At 35.7% G+C, this 16,481-nt stretch overlaps 1 protein-coding gene across 1 annotated transcript in view; it reads left to right on the forward strand.

Annotated features, from left to right (window-relative positions):
* The window catches only part of ZNF236 (zinc finger protein 236), a 222,667-nt gene that overhangs the window by 183,950 nt on the left and 22,236 nt on the right, over positions 1 to 16,481 (forward strand). The window contains 1 exon segment of the mRNA XM_074202830.1: positions 12,548 to 12,679. Within this exon segment, the coding sequence (XP_074058931.1) occupies positions 12,548 to 12,679 (132 nt within the window).

The raw sequence follows: 16,481 nt of genomic DNA on the forward strand, positions 1-16,481 counted from the left end.
CCTCATTACAAAAATGAGTAGATTGGGCTAGAAGACCTACAAGGTTCTTTATTTTTTTCTATAATATTTTTATTTAAAGTTTTGAGTTCCAAATTTACCTCTCCCTCCTATCCTCCCTTCTCTGACCCCTCCCTGAGGTGGCAAGCAATCAAATATAGCTTATACATATTACATATAGCTTATACACATACACATTAGTTATTTATGAGGTTCTTTCTCATTCTAAATTTGTGATCTGTAACCATATGGAAATATAGTTTTCTTTTACTAAAACAAATGCTTGCTTGTGATTTATTTTGCAAGGTTTTTAATTAATATATTAAAGATATTTTATAAGCCCTATTCTCAACTGTGGTATCTCTTAAGTATATTTAAGTATATTTCCTTTTCTCAAACAGCCACCACTCTAATTCAGAACCTCATCTCCCTTCACTTCAACTATTATAACAGTCTTCAAATTGGGCTCTGCCTCTATACTCCATTCTGTCTTCTGCTTAGCTGCCAAAATGATTTTCCTGCAGCACAGGTCTGCTTATGCCACTACTCCATAAGCTCCATGGACTTCCTCTTACCTATAAGATCAAATATTGAGTACTCTTTGACATTTAAAGCTCTTTATAACCTAACTTCTTCCTGCCTTCCCAGTGTTCTATATTTTAGTCCCCTTCAAAAGCTCAGGATAAATAGGTCCACTTGCTGTACCTCACATCAGATACCTTATCTCTCACATTTATGCCTTTGCAATGACTATTCCCTGTATTTAGTGTTCTCCCCTTTTATCTTTTACTTTTTGAGACTTTTCTCATTCCTTCCAGTTGGATCTTATATCTTCTATGTACATTGTTATTAATATTTTCTCCACCTCTTAGAAAATGAACTACTTCAAAACAGGGACTTATTTTTGGCCTTTTTTTGGTATTCTCAGTACTTATTACATTGGCATATAGTAAGTGCTTATTAAATAATGTCTGTTGCTTTCCTTTCCTCACCAATTCCTTTATATAGGAGTAAGATAATATCAATAAGATAAAAGAGTAGATGATCTTTTACTTCCTCTCTACCCACTCATTCTCAGTCTTTATGTAGAACATCTTTTGCTCTGAATAAAATTGCTTTCTACAAAGGTCTTAGAAATCCATCATGATCAGCTAATGTTGCTGGACCTATAGAGTGTTGTGGGATATAATTCATTGTGAAAGTTTTGACTTTTTAATTGTTAAAAGAGCCACATACCTTTTCTGGTTCTTATCATCCCAAGTAGCATTTTGTCTTGTCCTTGGACTCTGGTGACTGAGAGAGAGTGAGGTTGACAATTTTGTATAATTATCTTTACTTAAATCCAATTCATTAAGGAGTTGCTACAGTGACATCATTTGATCCTCTTTGAAAAAGATGAATAAACAGTAACAACATTCACTATATCACCTTCCTTGCAAATTCTAACAGCCCTGCAAATTAACTTAGAAAACCACAAATTAACATTGTCTATGTTATATTTTTATTTATTATGTTAAACATTTTAAATTAAACATTAAACATTTTAATCTAGTTTGGGCAGTGAATTTGACACCTTTGCTCTAAGGTGCCTTCCAGCTCCATGTCTGTGATTCTACTAACTTAGTAATCAACATATTCAAATATAAAATAAATGATCTTCATACAAACCAACTTTTCTCATTGATTTTGCTATTTTTGTTAATGGCAGTTATACAAGTAATGTAGGTATGAAATCTTGAAATGATCTTTGACTTCTCTCTGGCTTTTCCATCTTTTTTTCTAGTCATTCCCTAAATCTTATGGCTCTTAGGACCTCTGCTACAATATATTCTTGTTTCTTCTGCAACAGCTGTTTTGCAGATTCTCACTGTCTCTCATCTGAACCATAACAGTAGCCATTTGTTAAAAATTTTTATTTTTAAGGCAATGAGGCTAAGTGACTTGCCCAAGGTCACACAGCCAGGCCATTATTTGGCCAAATTTGAGCTCAGGTCCTCCTGACTCCAGAGCTGGTGCTCTGTCCACTGCACCACCTAGTTGCCCCTAACAGTAGCCTTTTAACTATATTTCCCACATCTGGCTTCTTTGTATTTCAACTCACCCTCTATTGTTAAATCTGTCCCTAGTTGAAATTCCAACTAAAGAAGAGGTTTTGAATGCCATGTGGCAAAGCAGCTAGTACTGATTCTATTCTAGCTGAGATTTACAAAGTGGGGTAGTCCATTGCTCATGCAAAAGGTGACTGATATTTTCAACATTATGGCATGTAGAACTTATCTCCCAGGAATTCAAGGATGCCTCCATTGTTGAACTCAGTAGAGGTATAGGAAATAGAACATCCTATGACAATCACAGCGATGTTTCTCTTTTAGTCATTACTGGTAAGATTTTTGCCAAAGTTCTTTTCAATATTCTAATCCTTTATCTGGAAAGGATCCCCTCCCTAAGAACTTCAGAAAGTGTGAGGAACAGTTGGTATGGTGTTTGTTGCCTGACAACTCCAGGAAAAATGCCAGGAACAGAACTGAAGTCTATATACAATGTTTGTAGATCTGACCAAGGCCCCTTGGTACCATCATGAGAACTTCTGGAAAATTATGTCAAATATTAGTTAGCTGGTGAAGATACATCAGTATTGTATATCATTTTCATGACATCAAGTTTGTCCAGGGTCTGCATAGTGGACGATGCTCTCGTGATTTCCTGGTCTTCAATGGAGTGAAATGAGGTTGTGTCCTGGCTCCCAGTCTTTTTAGCATGATGTTTTCAGCCATGTTCTCAAAGTCTCCATTGAGAATGAACATAGCATCAAGGTCAGCTACTGCATTGTTGGTAAATTCTTCAACTTGAAAAGGCTACAAGCCAAGAGCAAAGTGGAGGGAGTATTAGTGCATGATCTTCTGAAGCTAAGATGTGACAAAGTATGGATCTATATTCTGCTGCTTATGCTAATTTTGACCTAACAAGTAACACTAAGAAAATCCAGGTGCCCCATACACCAGCACCAGACCATGGAACCATTGGTTACAATAAATGGAGACATTTTGAATACTGTGGCATTGCCTGTTCCAGGGAAGTATACACTGACAATGAGGTTGGCACTAACATTACCAGACATAGCTCAGTATTTGGGAGGCTCTAAAAGAAAGTGTGAGAGAGAAGAGGTATTAGACTTCTACTAAACTGAAGGTCTACAGAGTTGTTTTGTGACCTCATTGCTGTATGCCTGTGAAACCTGGACAGTCTACTAGAACCATGCCAGGAAACTGAATCATTTCCATTTAAATTGTCTTAGGAAGGGGCGGCTAGGTGGCGCAGTGGATAAAGCACCAGCCCTGGAGTCAGGAGTACCTGGGTTCAAATCCAGTCTCAGACACTTAATAATTACCTAGCTGTGTGGCCTTGGGCAAGCCACTTAACCCCATTTGCCTTGCAAAAACCTAAAAAAAAACAAAAAAAAAATAAATTGTCTTAGGAAGATTCTGAAGATCACCTGGAAGGAGAGGATACCAGACACTGAGGTCCTTTCTTAAGCTAAACTGCTAAGCATTCAAATGTTACAGAGAGCACACCTACCTGGACTGGCTATGTTGTTAGAATGTCAGATGTATGCTTTCCAAAAAAACTTTTTTTAATGGAGGGCAAGCATTCACTAGGGGGTCAGAAGAAGTGACATAGGTACATAATGAAGGTCTCTCTTAAGAACTTTAGAATTGACTGTGCAATATAGGAGACACTGGTACAGGATTATATTTTTGTCCTTTGTTCTTGAAGATGCCATGATAAACACATGAATTGGATTTGTGTGAGAGGGCACTGTGCTAAGTCATCAGCCTTATTTTCTCCTCACTTTCGAGCTGTGTGACCTTGGGCAAGTCACTTAACCCTGTTACCCACCTAAAAAAAACAGTGCTGAGTAAGCTGTCATACTATTTAAAGGTTTTTATGAGAGTCATAACTCTGCAGTTCAAATTACTCACAGTTTCTTACATTAAAATAGGGAAACTACTAGCAAGAAAGACAAAAACTGAAATCTCAAATCTAGAAAGTGTGGATAACTATTTTATAGAGACATTTTATGACTGTTCTGTTTGTAGTTAGTCAGGTATCCATTCTTCATGCTCATATTGTACATAAATTTATCTCCCTTCTAAAAGAGGCTTTATAAAGGCTCACTGAATGCCCCCCTACTTTCTAGAATATTTCAGGAAATGAAATATATCCTAAGAACTAAAAGAAAAAAAAACCCTGAAAGACGAGAATGTCAACACCATTGTCAGAATCTCCTGGAGCAGCTTGAACTCTCATTTTCCTGTACAACCATATCATGGTATTGGTCCATAGTAGTTTTGAGCACACTGGAGCATCCCCGACTCATTTAGCAAGTACTTTGGGGCTGTCTACAGGGATTTGTACAGTACCAGAACTAGGTGAAGGCAATGGCTTACATAAGCACACTGCATCTGTATAGAATCTGAAAAAAACTGTACAGGGATGACACTTTTAATGAACAAGATCCCATACAGAAAAATTCTTTGTCAAAACCTATAGATGTGAAATCTTTTGATATGACCTTATCATTAACTCTTCTCCTTAGAAAGGTGGATCACCAGATGCTGTGGCCTGTAATGGATAATCAGTCTCTATTGTTGGGCACATTGCTGAGATCAACTGTAAATGAATTTTTAGAACCACAATTTATTTTTCTGTAGCAATTATATTGACTTTATGAGCAATATGGAATTTACTAAATAAGTAGCTCTGGTGGTAAACAAATCTCTCTGGCAAGGTGAACATCATCCCTCATTCATTGCCTTTTGGATTGCAATCATCATTTTCACATGAAAATAAAGAAGAAAAAGGTTCTAAAAAGTTAAAAGGGAATCCTGAGATGTCAAGAAACTGGATAAAAGAATGTCACAGTTTTGAGGGAAAAAGAATCTCTGAACACTTGGATATAACAAATTTATTGTTCTTCTTAAAGGAAAAATGATGCTGTAGATCTACAGCTACTGTAGATACTTACTGAATACTTCCTGAAGGAATTTTGAAGAATTACTAAAGATTGTACAGACTTAGGCAGGAAACTGAAGATGTGAGGACCTCAAAAGTTATTTTTGAACCACTGTTGTCTTATTGAAGGCTAAAGATTCAGTAGACCAACAGACTTGGGAAGTAATCAGGTACTTTGAAGAGTGCACATTTGAATGGATTTGTAATGCTGAAGTGATCACTAAAGCATAGGAATATCATACTTCTTGTAAGCAAGAGCTAGGAAAAATTTATTTGCCTAAAGTCTTATAAATCTAGTCAAAAGTACTTTAAATGTCTAAGCACAATCCACCAAACTAGGTATAACAAAAATTAATTACAATATAAAAAGAAGAAAAGCCGAAGCACCCAGAATTTCACAGAAGTTTTGGTTTTATTTTTGTTTCTTTAATTGACCTACTTGGCATTTATTAAGTGCCCACTATGTGACATGCTAGACCTTGGGAATACCACTCTCAAAGAGATCCTATAGTCTTATTAGGGGATACAGCATGAACATACATATACGTGTGTGTGTGTGTGTGTGTGTGTGTGTTGAAGTACATACAAAATAGGGGATCAGAAAAAGCTTTATGGGAGAAAGAAGTAGAATTTACATTCAAAGTTATAGGGGAGCACTCTGTGAAAAGCCACTGTAGAATCACGTGTGAAGAATAGTAAAGAGACCTTTGAATAGTCTGTAGAGTGTGATGGAGAAGTAAATTGAGCAAAGATTGTAATGGCCTTTACTTGTCAAACAGAGACATCTATATATCATTCTAGGACTATAGGGAGCCACATGACCAAAAAAATAACAAAGTTCTATTCTTTAGAAAAGTCACTTTGGCAATGAGCATAATGGATTGGAGAACATAAAGATGTAGGACAGGGAAAATAATTAGTTGGCAATTATAAGAATCTAGGCAAGTATATTTCAAGTATATTTTTGTAGCCTTCTTTTGGGGTTGAGGGGATGGAATAAAGTAAAGAGTGCACAGCAGTGAACAAAAAGAAAGAAAACCAACAAGGAAACAGAAACGCTGGACAGCTTTGAAAACAATGTGTAGTATTTCTTATATAGGATTTCTTGATATGGAAATTTATTCTTTTAATTTGAATCCTTTGTTATGATCTGTTGTGAACTTGCCAGTAAGTTTTTTTCTTTTCTCATTTTGTATTTGTGTAAAATAAAAATTTACCAAAAAAAAGGAAGAAGAATTTATGCAAGAATTGAAGACATAAAAAGTATGGGGGCCTGTGAGTAGGAAGAAAGGAACCTTTACTAGAAATATAGGGGAAGAAAAGAAAAGATTTGGCAACTTGATGAATATGTGGGGTGAAGGAAAATTGAGAAGTTAGATAAGACTACAAATGTTGGAGGCTGTAAGGATGTTACTATTTTTGAAATGAAGTCAGTTTGGGAAGAAAGGTTCTATTCTATCCATGGTGAGTTTGGGATGCCTGATAGAATATTCACTTTAAAATGTCTGATAGACTGTGATGAAACAGTACTTGGGGCAGCATTGAGAGAGAGACAGACAGACAGACAGACAAAGATGGGTGGGGGGGTGAACAGTTAGAGAAAAGACAAGAATAGACTAGATTAAAGTCTAGAAGAAGACTAAAGTCTAGAAGGATAGATCTTTGGAAATCTCTGTTATCAGATGTTGTAAGAATAGCCATTTCAGTAAAGTAAATAGGGTAAAAAGAATGTTCATCTGTGTGAGATGTATCAGATAGATTAAGAAGGATGAAGATTTGAGAACAACTCTCATGCTTAGCAATTAATATTAGTATTAGTTTAATGGAGTTGGAGCAGTATTAATTTAGGAATTGGAAGCCATATTGCAAAGGGTTGAGAAATGAGTTGAAAGGAAAGAAAGTAGGCAACAATTTTTTTAATGTTTTTTCCCCCTTTGCCTTGGGTGCCAAAGACAACAAATGACTTAGAATATGAACTTGTTTGGCAGAATAGCTTATAGCTGTGCTTAATGACAGATTATGAGCAAGATTGCTTAAGTGGAAAGCAAAGTTTATTGAAAAACTCTTGCTAACATAATAATCCTGAGGACATTTTAAAATGAAGCCATTTGGAGGACAGAAAACCAAAAAAAAAAAAAATCCTATCCAACAGAAAAACTCTTACACAAATTGTGTATAACTACTCAGTTACACTTTAATTAAATACCTACCATCTGTCAGGCACTCTGTTAGACAACAGAGATGCTAAGACAAAAATGAAATAGTCTCTGCCCTAAGACATACACAGTCTTTCAGAATATAGTAGACTTAATAATCAATCATCAAGGATGATGTAGCCATCACTTTGGGGTTCTTAATATCACGGTTCTAGGTGTACTTATTGAGGAAGATAAAATGACACTAAAGTGAATAAGATACAAAAACAACTGGGACCAACCATTTATGTATATGAAGAGAAGGTCTGTAGGATTTGGGAGATACTGAAAAATTCATTCTGCAATCTTTTGAAGGAGAAGATGCAAAAAGCATGGGAAGAGTTTTGGATCATAGTATAACCAAAAAAGGGTGATTAACAACTTACGTCTGTTTTCTCATCTATATTACATTTTTATAAGTGTATTCTACTAACAAATAGTGGGTGAAATTTTTGTGAGAAAAATCTAAAAACATGAAGATACAGAGAAACAGGCAGACTTTCACATATTATATTCCACAATAGATTTCCTTACTGTCACATAGTTAATTGAAATAGAGAATACAAGATTAGCATTTAACCTGGTTTTGCATTTGGTAACAGTCTCATATTAACTGATTTAGATGCTTTCTGAGTCTTGTTTTCCTTGTCATTAATTTAAGTTGGCTAAACTTCTGAATAAAATTAATATAATTACTGTTATTATTTTTTAACCATTTCTACTTTAAAATTTTCATTTACTTGTTTAAGTAGTTGAATTAATTAGTTGGATTAGTTAAATTACATGATTTCAGTTGTATGTCAGTATCTTCAAATTTTTAAAATCAAATTCTGATGAGTAGATGGTTTGTTTATAAAGAAGCAATTGCCTCAGAGACAACAGTGTCTTTTCCTGTCTGTTAAATATTATTTCGTTCTTTATAGTTTTATGTCATGGCCTTCATGACCTATAATTTTGAATTCTGTGACAGTTTCTCAAAGAAAAAGTATTCACAATATAGAGATATAAGACTATGTATTCTACAAGTTTTTGACTTCTCTTCCTTTTTCTTCAGCTGTGCACTTGTCTCACTCTTCATGTCTTTCCACTTTTACATTGAAGACACAAAGTAACAAAGTATGTGTTGATTTAATTTGAAGAGTCTTACAAGGTTCTTAAATAGGATTTCTCTATAACTTTATCCAGTATTTTATCCAGTTGTAACTGTTACTACATAGTAACCAGTGTTGGTGTGTAAGCTGCAATGATTATTTTTGTAATCTTTTTGCAGATACTTATCATTAGTATTGTACATGAAGGCCAAATATTTCATGAGATAGTGTTTCTTGTTTCATTTAGATGTATAATAGATCCCCTGGTGCCAACTCTTTTCTTTGCCTTTCCAAGGAATATTTATGAGCAATCTTTCCATTTAGTTGCAATAGTTTTTCTTCCAGTTTCATTATTTATTGCAAGAATTCAAAGATTGTTATGATTCAGCTCTTAGCAGTAGGTTGGTTTCCTTATTGGTCATTGAACAAGGATGTCTTATTTAAATTACCAGTAGACAGATCAGTCAATTGCCTCCTAATTGTGCCAGCCAATATACTAAGTGCTAGGGATTAAAAAAAAAAGTTGAGGCAATCTCCTTTTTTTTTTTAGTTTTTGCAAGGCAAGGGGGTTAAGTGGCTTGCCCAAGGCCACACGGCTAGGTAATTATTAAGTGTTTGAGACTGGATTTGAACCCAGGTACTCCTGACTCCAGGGCCGGTGCTTTATCCACTATGCCACCTAGCCGCCCCCTGGCAATCTTTTAAAAGGCAAGGAGCACACAATTTAATGGTGAGAGATAAATGAATACATACAAACAAGCTGTATACAAAATAAATATGAAATAAATTTACAGAGAAGGCACTGTAATTAATAGGGGATGGGGAAAACTTTCTGTAATATAAAAAAGAGATTTAGAGAAAGACAGGAAAGTTCCAAGGCAAGAGCTAAGGAGGGAGAGTGTACCAGGTATGGGGAACAGCCAGAGACAGAGCTGAGAGATAGAGTGTTATTTTTATGGAATTACCAAGAGATGGAGCATCATTTTTTTTTTCTTTTGGAACAACCAGGAGGCCATTGTCACTGAATTGCAGTTTGTGGTAAGAAGTAGAAGACAATGGGAAAGCCAAGAGAGGTCTAGGTTTTATGAAGGGTTTTGAATGCCAAATGGGATTTTGCATTTGATTCTGGGGGCTATAGGGAATATTGGGGTTTATTGTGTTGAAGCAGGGGAGGGAGGAATAATATCGTCAGATTTGGTCTTTAGGAAAACCACGTTGGTGGCTCAATGGAGGATGAATTGGAATGAGTAAAGAATTACAGAGGGGAGCTAGGTAGCACAGTGGATAGATCACTAACACTGGAGTCAGGAGGACCTGAATTCAAATCTAGCCTCAGACACTTAATTACCTAGCTGTATGACCTTGGGCAAGTCCCCATTGCCTTGCAAAAACAACCAAAAAAAAAAACCACAAAAAAGAATTATAGCAGGAAAACCTCCCAGAATTGTAGAGGCATGAAGTGATCAGGACCTGCACTAGAATGGTGGCAGCATTACAAGGGAGAAAGGGTATATTCAAGAGATGTTGTAAAGGTGAAGTGGACAGGCCTTGGCACCAGAGTGAATATGGCATGGTAGAGTGAGAGATATTGGACTTAAGGAAGATATCCAGAGAGGTTGGGAGGATGTTGTTGCCCTCTAAGGTAAATAGGGAAGATAGAAATGGGAAAGTGTTTGGAGAAAACATAATTCTGTCTTGGACATAATGAGTTTAAAATGCCTCCTGGACATCCAATTTGAGATTTCTAAAAGTCGGTTGGAGATATGAGATTGGAAATCAACAGAAAGATTGGGACAAAATAACTAGAAGGGAGAATCATCAGCATAGAGATAATAATTAAATCCATGGGGACTGATGATATCACTGAGTTTATTTAGAGGAAGAAGAGATTTGGGCGAAGGACAGACTCCTGAGGAACTTTAGTAGTTTGAGGACATGAATGGAATGAGGATTCAGCAAGAGAGAATGTAGATGGGTTGGTAGGAGGAAAACCAGGAGAGATGGTTGTCCTGAAAATCTAGAGAGAAGTGAATCCAGGAGAAAAGGGTGATCAACAGCAGGAATGTCAGAATTCTTGATGTGGCATGGCCTAAAAGCAGTGTGATTGTTGGCTCCCTTGATACCCTTTCTTACCACCATCACCTCAGAAGCAGAGGACAAATATATAATAACAAAGACGATTTTTTACCTTTATTACATGGTTCACCACAGTCAAGCATATTCATTACGAGTTGGCACATCTGTTGGTGAGGTGTCTTTTCTAAACTCCTAGGAATGGTCTTTGAAAGATATACTGTCTATTACTGGGACCATACTCTTAAGACTTGAGCATAAATTGTTCCTGCTAAAATCTTGACTGCATTGAGAACCTAGGATTGCTTCCAGTTCAGCACTGACATTTTTTCCTTAATTATGCCCTATACTTGAAATTCTCTCCTGACTTCCTTGAAGTTAAAGCAGGATGCTAGTGCCTTCCCTCTGTTATTGATCTTCTGTTGATTTTGTCTGTAACTTTGATTAGATAGTTGTTTACATGCCCCATCGGACTGTAGGCTCCTTGAGAGCAGATTGTTTTCTGCTTTTCTTTGTGTCCCCTGCCCTTTGCATTGTGCCTGACACATAGAAGATAGTCAATAAATGCTTGCTGATTGACTGACATCAGTAGTAGTACCTTATAGAGAGGATGTCATGAATAGAAATATAAAGTAATATTTTAGTCCTGTGAGACTGAGAGACAATATTCAGACAAAAATGTACAATTGATATATACAGGATAAACTGAGGGTAAACTAAGAAGGAATACACTAAGATTAAGGAAGACTTTGAAAGGATTCTGACTGGGACTTTGAGAGTTGAAGGAAGCTAGGAAGGGCAGATGAAGAGGGAGACAGCAAAAAGAGCACATTTTGGTGGGGGGGGGGGGGGGTAGGGGACAGGGAATAGAGAAAGGAATTTGAGTCTGGGAAGATATTGGACCATGAGGCAAGGCAGTAAGTAGTTGACACTGTAACCTGAAACTTTGATAGTATTGATTTGACCTTAGAAGTGAGATTGGAAAGTCAGGAAAAGTCAGCTCTTAGAAGCATGAAAAAACATTGACTTTAATGCAGCATGGTCCAGCACCAATAAGAAACTGGGGGGTGGGTGCAGTTTGAAAAATACTCTTCAGTTTTTATTTTGTTTTGTTCTTATAAAGGAACAAGACAGATTACTTTATATATTTATCCTACCTGCATATTTAACTTGGTAGAAAAGTTATATGTATTGCTTTATACATTTTCATCAAATGTTCTAACTTTATTAGGATGAAAGTAAACTTCTAAATGAACAAGTAATTTCTTGAGAGTAGAAAAAAGAAAAATAACTGATGCTATTCAAGTACTTGCCCTTGGTGTTCTTATTCTAAAATTGTACTATAGTCTTCTCCTCTTTGTGATTGTATTGTTATTCCTACTGTGTTTAGACTAGTTAAATGAATTGTCTAGATTTATACATCTTTTAAGTGTTTGAATCAGTAGTTGAATCCTGGCCTTCCTGAATTCAAATTCAACACTCTAGCCATTGTATTTCTGTACACCTGTATACCTGTAATTTTCTGCTTCATTCCACTTTTTAAGTTTCAAACAAGAAATAATAACTCTAAATCACCATTTCACTAATCCACCAGAAATGTGTATCTATGTTAGTATCTTCTATTTGTGCTTCTAAGTTCACATTATACTCATAATTCTCTTCCCAGGGTCTAAGTTCTCTGAAAAATTCATTACCAATATCTTTTAATTCCTGACTCCATAATCCTCTTAAACCACTTCTCTTTCTCACTTCACTGTCCCTCTGCTTATTGCTTTTCAAAATAAAATGAGTTTGAATCAAGGCCATTAAAAGTTCTGGGACTTAAATTCCCCAGTGTAATTTCATTTGGGGTATATCAACCAATTTTAACTCCATTTGATTAGCTATGTTCTTTATAATTAATGTCACTTTCATTTTGTAATAGCTTGTCATTTTGTAAAATAATGTATTCATTTTAATTTTTTAAAGTATAAATCATGAACCTCTTTGGGTCTCAGTTTTTTCTCTGTCAAATAAGAGAATGAACTAGATGATTTCCCAATATGCCTTCTGCCTCTGAAGCTTTGATTCTATTCTCACAATATATGATTCATCTTTAATGTGTATGATATCTTAAAAATTATTTTTTACTTTGACAAAAACTATACTCATAAAATCATATATTTTTCCTTTTATTAGGCTCAGCAGTTTCCAGCTCTACTAACAGATTCCTCACTTTCTGGCCAAAGTGGGACAGGGTCACAGCAAGTAATATTAGTGAGCCACACACCACATTCAACTACAGGGAATTCTGATGAACTCACCTATCAGGTACAACTTACTGTTATTTTTGACAATTGTTAGATTTCTAAAAACCATAGATTCAAATAAGATTAAAGTTAATCAGTAAGTATTAAGGAATATCAGGAGGGGAATTACTTGTAAATATGAAGGAGGGATTGCCTTGATAAGAGAATAGCCAGTTCTTCATGTGAGACTAAAAATGAAGAAAATAATAGAAACCATATGAGTTATGAGTTTTAATTATTGTTAAGCATTGGGGATTCAAAAAGTCTTTGCTCATATAAGAGTTCAGGCTCATGAGTATGATGAGAACTTGCACAGAACTGTGTCCAAACCAAATACATACAGGATAAATTGCAGATTGTCTTAGAGGAAAGGCATTCAGATTAAGAAGGAATGGAGATGAAGGAATTGATATCTAGTAGAAATGAATAGATCAAGTGAGTTTGGGTTTTTTTTGAATATGAGATAGATGGAGACATTTATAGGTAGGAGGAAATGGCCAGTAGATTAGATAAGGCAAGATTGAAGGTTAGTGAAAGGATAAGAATGACAAAAGGAGCAATCACTTAAAAAATATAGAAGGGGGGCAAGGTGGATTGCCTTGGCAAAGAGAAGAGCCACCTCTTCATATGAGACAGAAGTGAAGGAGGAGATGTAAAAAAAGTCATCTGAGTTATATGAGATGATAATAATGTTTGTCCCTCATTTTCAAAGAAGATAATAACATCAGGGTGGTGATGCCATAACAAGCACCTGAATTGGATTTGAGTAAGGGGGTGCTATGCTGAGTCACCAGCCTCACTTTCTCCTCTAGGGCCATCTGGGTGTAGTGGCCAGATATGAATTGGGGTGACTAAAAATGGCCATGGATGCGGGGCAATTGGTGTTAAGTAATTTGCCCTAGGTTACATAGCTAGTAAGTGTCAGAGGCTAGATTTGGACTCCCACCCTCCTGATTCCAGGGCCAGCGCTCTATGCTTTGCACCATTTAGCTGCCCAATATATGGGATGAGGAAGGGAAGAGAAGCAGGAGATCTTTGTGGAGAGCTTTAATTTTTTTTTTTTTTAATGAGGCAGGATTTTCAGCTAGGGCAGGGGAGTAGGGGTCGGGGTAGGAAGGACAGTGGGAAAGAATGGAAAGGGAGAAATCTGAGAGATTTGAGGAATTAAGATGTTTATTAATGCAAAATGATTGATGATATTCTCTTACATGTTCATCTTTTCCCCAATTAATGGGCACCCACTGTTTCCAGGGTTTGACTGTCGTAAAAAATTAATATTTATATGAGGCCTTTTTCTCTTTGAGCTGCATTACTTATATGCTCAGTAGAAGAACCCTGGAGTCAAAGGGTCTGAGCAATTTAGTGACTTTCATTGCTTAATTCCAAATTGTTTTTTTCCAGAACAGTTGAACTAGTTCATAGCTTCACCAACAATGAATTTTATGTTCCTTCCACAGTCAGCCAGTCAATAAACATTTATTAAATCCCCTGCTATATTTCAGGAACTATGCTAAGCACAAGGGATTCAAAAAAAAGCAACCCTTGATAAACACACTTTCTAACGAAAGCACCAACATAAAAATAACCAATACAACAACCTGTACGTAGGATACCATCCCACAACCCTTGCAATAGTTATAATTTCCACTTTTTTATTTGCCAGTTGACTGAGTGTGAGATAAAATCCTGGTATTATTTTAATTTGTAATTCTTTAATTTTAGTGATTTTTAGAGCTGGAAGTGTTTACTATGGTCATTGATAGTTTACAGTTCTCATTTTGAAAATTGTTGATATATTTGTTTTGTCTGTTGGGGGATGACTTCTGATCTTATATATTTACCTCAATTTCCTGTGCATCTAGTATATTGACTTCTCAATGATATATGGTATAGATTTTTTTTTCCTACTCAACAATTCTACTGAAACTGCTTTCTCCAAAGTTACTATTGATCTCTTAATTGCCAAATCTTAAAAGTTCCATACAAATATTAACTTCTTATTGTTTTTATATGGCATGGACTTTGAGGAGGAGGGAGTACCTATGGGATGGTGTCAGAGGAATAGCCTGGATGTGGCAATGGGCAATAAGAATTTAGAACAAACATGCTTACTGGAAGATCAGTCTTCAGTGCAGAGTTTTAACTGAAGTGAAATGTGCAGAGAAATATAAAGTTTCATCCAAATTGAGGGATAGTAAAGTGTGTTGAGGAGACAGGAATCCCTAGCAAGAGTCCAGCTTCTTTGTTTGTTTGTTTGTTTTTGCAAGGCAGTGGGGTTAAGTGACTTGCCCAAAGTCACACAGAAGAGCAGAGATTCTTAAAAGCCAGGGTGGAGTAAACAAGAGGAGGAAGCAATGTATTTAGGAATTGTATTTAGAGAATTGTACAGTAAAAGCAGTATAATATGATAGAAAAAAGTTAAGGACATAATATGAGGATTAGGAGAGGGAAGTTTTAAGTTATTTACGTCTTTTCTCTCTACATTCTATCTACATTTATCTCTATATTCTATCCCCCAATACAATAGAAACTCCTCTTGTGCAAAAAAATACCTCATTTTTTCTTTGTACTTCATTGAATTTTTGAAGTTGAACATTATATTCTCTGCCTATGGGGAACTTAGAGTCTAGCTGTGTGGTAGGAAAGGAGTAGAAATAAAAGTAATATCATTGTAATATAATTTTTTAAGTCTGGTTAAAATGTATTGATAACGTGATTACAAAATTACCCTAATTGGGGTGATAGTCTACCTATAAATGGAGAATGACAGAATGCTTATATGTTCTGTTTTTTTCTTAGTTAATCTCCTCAATGCCCTTTGAAATTCTAAAGGAACTCTCTTTTCTCCTATTAGAAAGTTGTAGTCCCTTCCAAAACTGCTCAAGCAAATATGCTTCTCTAAATTCTCTTAACTCTTGTATTTCTACTTCAAGATTCCTAATCTCCTGTTCTTTTCATTAGAAATGTTTGCATATTATATTAAAGTGTTATTTATTTTTCCATGTAGAATTATATTCAGCTTAATTAGAATAGGTTATGGTTGTAAGCTTTTATCTTTTGACTTTTGGAATATAGTAAATATCTCCCCATTTTTAGTAGAAGCTGCCAGATATTGTGTAGTCTTGATAATGGTTTCTTAGATCAGTCCTTTTTTTCTGGAAGCTTCTAGTATTTTTTCTGCTTATAGTTTTGATTTTGATATTCTGAGATTCTTTTGGGATTTCTTTCAGGAGCTGAGCAGTGGATTCTCTTTATCTTGTCTTCTAATTAAAATAGATCTTGACAGTTTGCATTTATATTTTCTTGAATAGAGGATGCAGCCCCCCCCCCCCCTTTTAATAGTTTTCAGGTGAGCCCAATGATTTTTTTTTTTAGGTTTTTGCTAGGCAATGGAGTTAAGTGGCTTGCCCAAGGCCACACAACTAGGTAATTATTAGGTGTCTGAAACCAGATTTGAACCCAGGTACTCCTGACTCCAGTTCTAGTTCTTTATCCACTGCGCCACCTAGCCACCCCAGTGATTCTTTAAAACAAGTTTTTATTGACATTTTCTGTTCCTTAAAAATTTTGTAATAATGCCAGGTATCTTTTCATCCATCACTCCTATAGAGCCTAGCCCATAATACAAATCATGCTTTTTATATATTTTGAAAAACATGTGTAATGTGTAATAGTTATCAACCTCCCAACTCCATAAGGAGTGGTTTGAGAGTGTGTTCTCATAGTTCTTCTTTCAAGTCCTTCTTGATTTGTTATCACTTTTGATTTTTTTGGTATGTAGTTTGTTCCATTTGCATTGTTGAAATTTTTTTGTTTATCTTTTT

This window comes from Macrotis lagotis, chromosome X (assembly GCF_037893015.1).
Source record: "Macrotis lagotis isolate mMagLag1 chromosome X, bilby.v1.9.chrom.fasta, whole genome shotgun sequence".
NCBI lineage: Eukaryota > Metazoa > Chordata > Mammalia > Peramelemorphia > Peramelidae > Macrotis > Macrotis lagotis.